Below are 6788 nucleotides of genomic sequence, written 5' to 3' on the forward strand. Positions count from 1 at the left end.
CTCTATGCATACGCTTCTGGTGGTTGGTCAGGCCCGCCTTACTTCGGCAGACCTTCCCACACCCTCATATCTGCACACTCAGTCATTCATTCTTCTAACATTCCTGTCCAGTCTCGCCACATTTGCATCCCAAGCGTACTCATGTCCTCTCTGACATTCCCATTCATACAAATGCTCCATGCGGTCTTTCACCATGTCCTTCCATCCATCCCTATCTCTGCTCAGCCGCTCTACAATCTACATCAGTCCCGTCCACTCCAGCTTCCTTCAACATCCGCTTCCAATACAAGACAGTCTTCCTCTTACGCCCTTTCATCTTCCCAAAGCCTTCCAACCTCTCGTACCATCCTAGTACCATCGTTTTCGTCAGCCTCCCATTTCCCATTCTCATAACATGTCCCACTCGCTCCAACACACGCTTCTCAATCTTCCATCTCACACTCTTTACACTCAAACACTTCCTCACATCCCACATGTTCACTCCTCTCGCTTGCATATGCCTCAGAGGCTGGCCATTCCGATCACTCCACGCGTATCTATAACACTTATCCATCCACTTTTGCAACCGATTCATATCCTTTACATATCACATTCTCGCCTGACAATCATACAGCAGACTACTCTCCACACATGCCTCCACTACCCTCGCCTGACACTTCTTAGACATTCTCGACCCTTTCAGCCACCCTTTCACTCTTCACCACAAACCTACAGCTCGCTTGATCCTTTTATTCACATCCACTTCCGAACTCACCCAGCTCCCAAGTACTCTGATTTCACACCCCTCTTCCGTCACAAACTCAAGCACCTCCTCTTTCTCCTCATTGTTTCGTTCCTCCCACTGATTCATCATTTCTTTCACTGCTCTCCCACCATTCTCAATCTCACTCTTCACACCCACAAACGTAGTGCCATCCGCAAACAAAGCCAAGGACACTCTCACTCTCACACACTCACTACTCCCCTTCTCCCATGCACTCTCTCCTGCAAACGAACCCCCTGACTCCCATGTCCACGTCACCCCAACCTCTTCACCCCCGCTTCTTCTCGCCACCTCTGCTTGCCTCATAACCGCCTGATGGTACACATTAAACAAAATGGGTGACATCCAGGACGACGGTGGTGGTGGTGTGCGTGGCCTCCTCCTGCCTCTTCTCCTTGACGCTCGCCTCGATGCCGTTGTTGAACACCCAGCGTCGGTCCAGGGGCAAGTAAGGGGCACACTGAAAACATCATTTATATTGTAATTTTCTTTAATCTGACCAGGGCCCATACTTTCAAAAAAAGGTTAAGAGATCGTAAGTCCATCAGTCAATTACTGACGGCCACGCAAGCAAAATCCACCAATCATAGACAAGAAAATAGAGCGTAAGTACTTACGTTCACATAGCGAGCTTTGAAAGTATCCACCAATCATAGACAAGAAAATAGAGCGTAAGTACTTACGTTCACTTAGCGAGTTTTGAAAGTATGGCCCCAGGACATTCTGCACTGTTATCAAACACTGAGTTATCTGAAACTTGACATGCAAGAGGCACCTATTTAACACTGTTTTTAGACTGGCAACATCGATTAAATAAGGAAAACTCTTCAATTTGGCATTGACATTACAAACACTGGTATTAAACATTGAGTTGTTGACACTTACAAGTGGTATTAATTTATTATTATATATTTATATCTTAGACCTAAGGTATTTTACATTGCAATAAACATAAAAGTTCAATACCGGGGTTGTAAGTCAAAAATATTTAATTTTTTAAAATCAGGTTAAACTTTTCGCAAGTCTTACGCCCATTTGTTTGTTTCCGAGATTTTTGTCGTCCGCTGACAGCCTGACGATGATGGACACCTGATGCTCCCACACCATCGACCAGAAGAGATCGTCGTCGTCAGTCGTTTGCTGAGGGTCTTGAGTTGCTATGAAGCCGCCATCCTGGAGTTCAGGTGAACAATTAGGTCAAATTCATTTACCAAGTGGAATGTCGCACACAAATACACACACACACACAAACACAACTTAAAAGGTTTCACACAAACACACAGTTTGTGTGAAAACCTTTTAAGGTTTCACACCTGTGAAGGTTTCACCCCACAGTTTGTTTAAGTTTGTGTGAAACACAAACTTAAAAGGTTTCCTCCATAGCGCAGAAGTATTACGATATTGTTCCTTATTTTCATTGATTCAATCAGTGCAAGAAAACAATATGCCAGAATTCTCAGTGCATTTTCAAAATGATAAATTCGTTTTCTTGCATTACGTTTACATCAATTAATTGTAGCATAATCAATCGAATATTCAATTCAGTTCTCACCACGCGCTCGCAGTCTTGCTCTATAAATCTTGAACTGATGATGGAACTGGTTTACTCAACGACTTTCATTTACAACCTTTTTAGGATTTCGTTTAGTTTTTAATTGCAAACTTCATTTTGAATAGAAGCAAAATCAAATGATCCACACGCGCAACATTATTCGAGGTTCTCAGTACCATGAAAAAATTATAAGCGAGCTATGTATAGGACGTGCGGATTTTTGCAAATTTTTTATGAAATGTTTTGTTACAAATTCACGTATGAAAAAAGTTAACTTATATTAATTACCATTAACTTTGATTATATTAAAATTATTTCTATTAAATAACATTATTATATTCTAAATGAATTAAAACTGACAGTTTCCCCCAGAAAAATCTTATTTAACGCAGGCAACATCATCAACGAAACTTACGATGTGGGACGCGTTGATGTATTCCCCTGACTTCAACTTCACGCGGTTTTCATCAACTGGTGCATAAGAATTCGCTATTAGATTACAATTTTACATCAAATTCGTTATTTTCATATATAAAATTGATAGAATGAACCAAGTCGAACAATTGTGCAAATGATCCAGAAAAATTGATAATATGTCTTTGACACAATAAGAATTCTATCCCGCCTCTTATTTGATTTATATTTCTAGCATAAACATTTACAGAATCGAAATTAATCTGGCCTTACTATTAAAAAAATTGTTTAAGTTTGTCTACTTTTTAATAAAGTATATATATGAAGCATATATATCTTCGGACTGATAATTTTAAATTAATAGCGAAAATGTTCCAGGGTAGAAAATGTGTCTTAATATCTTATAATTCCCTTGAGTTAACAATAAAAATTAAAGCGAGGTGCAATGCTTAGAACAACTCTGAAATTTGCCGGGCTTTATATATCATAAGGATAACAAATTTTTAATAATATGGATAAACTCACATGGAAGAACGTCTGCGTAGCGGTTTTGGAACTTGTTGCAGGGTTTCGAAGCTTCGGTAGTTTTTTTCGTGGGCTTGGGTAGTCTGTTATATTCGTCAATGATCTGCGCAGACATGAATCAGATTTAAGTTATTGGCGCTCCAAATGCAACTCGTGACAAAGAAGTATTCGTCGCCAATGTTTATTTTCAGGAATTCTCTTTCGCAAAGAAACAATTTTCCCTGGATACTTGAAGAATCCATACTCAATTTTCGAAGTTTCCTGATCAAAAGTAAAGGCAATCCATGAGTTTCGGTGGAAATTTCAGAATCTGCGTCAAAATTGAAAAAGCTTCAGCTGAAATTCTAAGATTTTTTCATGGTTCTTGAAGGATGAACGGTCTCTCAAGTGTATGTAGTACTGATGAAAGTAACACCGAATAATGAAGCTGAAAAGTAGTGAAACTAATCACTCAACACTCAAGAATATCTCAAAACTTGTGATACTCACCTCCTTACTCACTCCCGGCGACATCACATCAGGGTACCCATCATAGATCGGCAGTGTCAACAAGGGTATCTCACATTGACTACTCGCGTCCGAAGACATCTGCGTGTATCGACGGTCAGCTAGTGGGATATTGCCTGCCGTGTCTCTTTCAATTTTATTAGATGCTAATTCAATATCTTTTGCCGGTGCCTCCTTGCAGCAAGACGCGCCAATTTGGCGTCTGAAGTAAATTAGAAGACCCATCACCATGAGGAACAAAGAGATGCCCACGAGCGCCCCCACGATCAACCCGATGTTTGGCTCTGTCATGAGATAATATAAATTTATTTTAGAAATACTTATGCTATTACTAATACTATTTTAGAAATTAGTATTAATACTAATACTATTTTAGAAATACTAATACTTTCACGGGCATTTAAAATAAAATGAAAAGTTTTCTCACAGAGTATACTAATTTGTGAATTCATTGTGGCTGAAATTCTATTAATATGAGAGTCAGTAGAAACTCTGAACTGGCTGCTAATGTCCATATTGAAGCGTCATCCGAAGATTGACAGACAATCTTTAATGAACTGAAATGAATTCAAGCTGTTCTGACGCTAATTCCAATTAATACATCAAAACTTTATGTATTGTCATCAGCTTCGTATATTGATAATCCTGATCCAGCATATCAGTTCAGCTTCAATCTTCTCGGCACGCACCGGTGATCTATCTCTCATCCTCATTCAACTCAAAACGGGTTTTTTATTGGGGTTAGGTGGTGGCAAGTGGGTCAAGCAAGGCATTACAGCGCAAATGTGGGTCAAGTCACCTTACTACAAAAACCATTTCTACGAAACTCGTGTTGGTTGCGTCCCATATAGAAACAAGTCCTGCAGTGGTTTGTAAACACTATCATCCAATGTCCACTCTTTCTTGCTACGAAACTGGCAGTCATTCATGATTAAAAATTTTCATTTTGCATGTTTTGAATTTATTATAATTGTAAACTTTCAAGAGATTTAAATACTTCATTTTGCCTCATCACATAACAGAGTAATGTATTAGGTGCATAAATGAAATAATTTAATTTAAAAGAAAGAATTCGCTGACTGTAACGTACTAATTAAAACGCTTAATTACTGATTCGTGGAACGAGAATGTAAGTGAGAAATTTTTATTGCAGATTATTAGAATTATTTGAAGGTTGTTAGGTGAGGTAATGAAAGCATGAACATATCTCACCTGAAGGAGGGAACGAGGAGGCCGACGGCGAATCGTTGTTCAAGTTCTTTCTGAAATTGTCATCTGTTGTCCAGGGTAAGAAAATGTCCGCATCAATAAGTATATCATATCCACCATATAATAATTTACCCGCTGAGCTCATTTTGATATTTTATTGATCGATCATGTCACAAGTTGATTCATTCAAAGGACGTCTGTTTTCCTCCTAAATATCTTATAACATCTGGAATTTGTTTTTATTTTTTAGACTATTAGATTCATCTAAGCGTGTTGAGACAATACATCCTGTGTCATGTAATTTAAGGCTCACGATCTTGAAATGGAATTTAAGGATGTGTAAAGTGTGGCCATAAAAATGTCGCTGTAATATTATTACTAACTTCCTCACTCACCATCTTCCTCACTCACCATCTTCCTCATTCACCATCTTTTTGTAAGTTTGTTTGCGTGGAAGGCAGATATTGATTGTGAGCAAAACAGATGTACTCTATCGTTGACCTTAACTAAAATTAGTCGATTGAGAATTAGGTAATCCAGCATACTATTTGCATTTCATGATTATTGTATACCACATTATCATAGATGCATATAGTTATCGGGACATCCAAGTGTCACATATATTGATTACGAGTATAAATATTACAATCGTTATGTTTCTTGTGGTGTCATGTTCAACTTTTGTTAAGAATGTTATATCACGTTTGAAGGGGCACGTTTGAAGAGGACTGATGACAGGATGACTTTTAATTTCTTAGTACGGTACAAACGAAATCAGGTATGTCCCGAAAGTGTAATAACTCCGTGAATTTAAAAGCAAAGAAAACGCCAAACAAATTCTCCACATCGATATTGAAAACGTTTTGGAGTCCAGCTCCATCATCAGTGCGACGATCTAAAAATGAATAAAATCACTTTTTTAAGTCGAAATTCTAAAACAGACATAAAACCTAAACAAGATCTAACATTATATCGAAAAACAGGACTCGATCGGAACAACTTAGGCCTAGGGGTCACGAAATGAATAAAACTTAAGAAAAACTACAAAACGCATTCAATATCGATATGGTGAATTTGCTTGGAGTTTCCTTTCTTTTAAATTCCTCGTGAAATTGCGATATAAGCAGACTGATGATATAAGAACTCCGTGAATAAATGGGAATTAGGCGACAAAGTACTGTTAGGGTAAAAGACTTGGGGGCTAATTGTCAGAGATGAAATTCGATTTAACTCGTTCTATAATTGATCCACGATATTCAGTTTATTAAATAGTGAAAACTTATTACCAATCTACTTTGAGCTAAAAGATTTAATGGTCCTATACTGTAATGTTGCAATATCAAATATAGTGATGGAAGAAAAAATAATTACCCATGTGCCATGGACATCGCACATGATCCCACATCAATCCGAAGAAACAGCAAAACTTTGAAAGAGACATGAATATTTATAACACTGAGGCTAAAAATATAAAGACTTTTGTAATAGGTGATGCTGGATATCATTTACATGTTTAATAAAATATTATAGAGACTCATGTCTGATTATCAGAAAGAATAACGATGTCCAAGTGATTCTTCTTGTGAAAATTATTTACAGTCGCATACTTGGTATATGTAAATGTAAGGAATGGTAATCAGCCTCGCTGAATATTTTCAGCACCAATTTTTAAATGCATTCATTGGGACCAAATATTTGATTTAGCATTTATTTTTAAATGTTTTCCTAAAATTTCACGCATTAAAAGTAGCAGAGAAATAATTTCTCCGAAAAAATTGTAATTTAATATTATATTTAGTGGGTTTTGTTCATCGTAGC

The 6788-nt window shown here is 37.6% G+C and overlaps 1 protein-coding gene across 1 annotated transcript; it reads right to left on the reverse strand.

Moving 5' to 3' along the window:
• Positions 1-1088: 1088 nt before the first annotated feature.
• LOC108671586 (receptor-type tyrosine-protein phosphatase H-like) lies at positions 1089-5400 on the reverse strand. The gene is made up of 7 exons (XM_018159147.1): positions 5382-5400; positions 4974-5036; positions 3744-4045; positions 3255-3357; positions 2731-2786; positions 1793-1936; positions 1089-1223 (listed from the first exon to the last, which is right to left on the reverse strand). Exons 1-7 carry the CDS (start codon positions 5398-5400, stop codon positions 1089-1091), a joined length of 822 nt encoding a protein of 273 aa, XP_018014636.1.
• Between the last annotated feature and the right edge of the window lie 1388 nt (positions 5401-6788).

This window comes from Hyalella azteca, unplaced genomic scaffold, assembly GCF_000764305.2.
Source record: "Hyalella azteca isolate HAZT.00-mixed unplaced genomic scaffold, Hazt_2.0.2 contig5661, whole genome shotgun sequence".
Classification (NCBI taxonomy): domain Eukaryota; kingdom Metazoa; phylum Arthropoda; class Malacostraca; order Amphipoda; family Hyalellidae; genus Hyalella; species Hyalella azteca.

Excerpts from the sequence above, each read along its gene's own strand:
- LOC108671586 (XM_018159147.1), bottom strand. Across the intron at positions 3,358-3,743 it reads CGCCGGGAGTGAGTAAGGAG|ATCATTGACGAATATAACAG; the intron begins GTGAGTATCACA and ends ATGTCTGCGCAG. Across the intron at positions 1,224-1,792 it reads TCGGAAACAAACAAATGGGC|TGTGCCCCTTACTTGCCCCT; the intron begins GTAAGACTTGCG and ends TGATGTTTTCAG.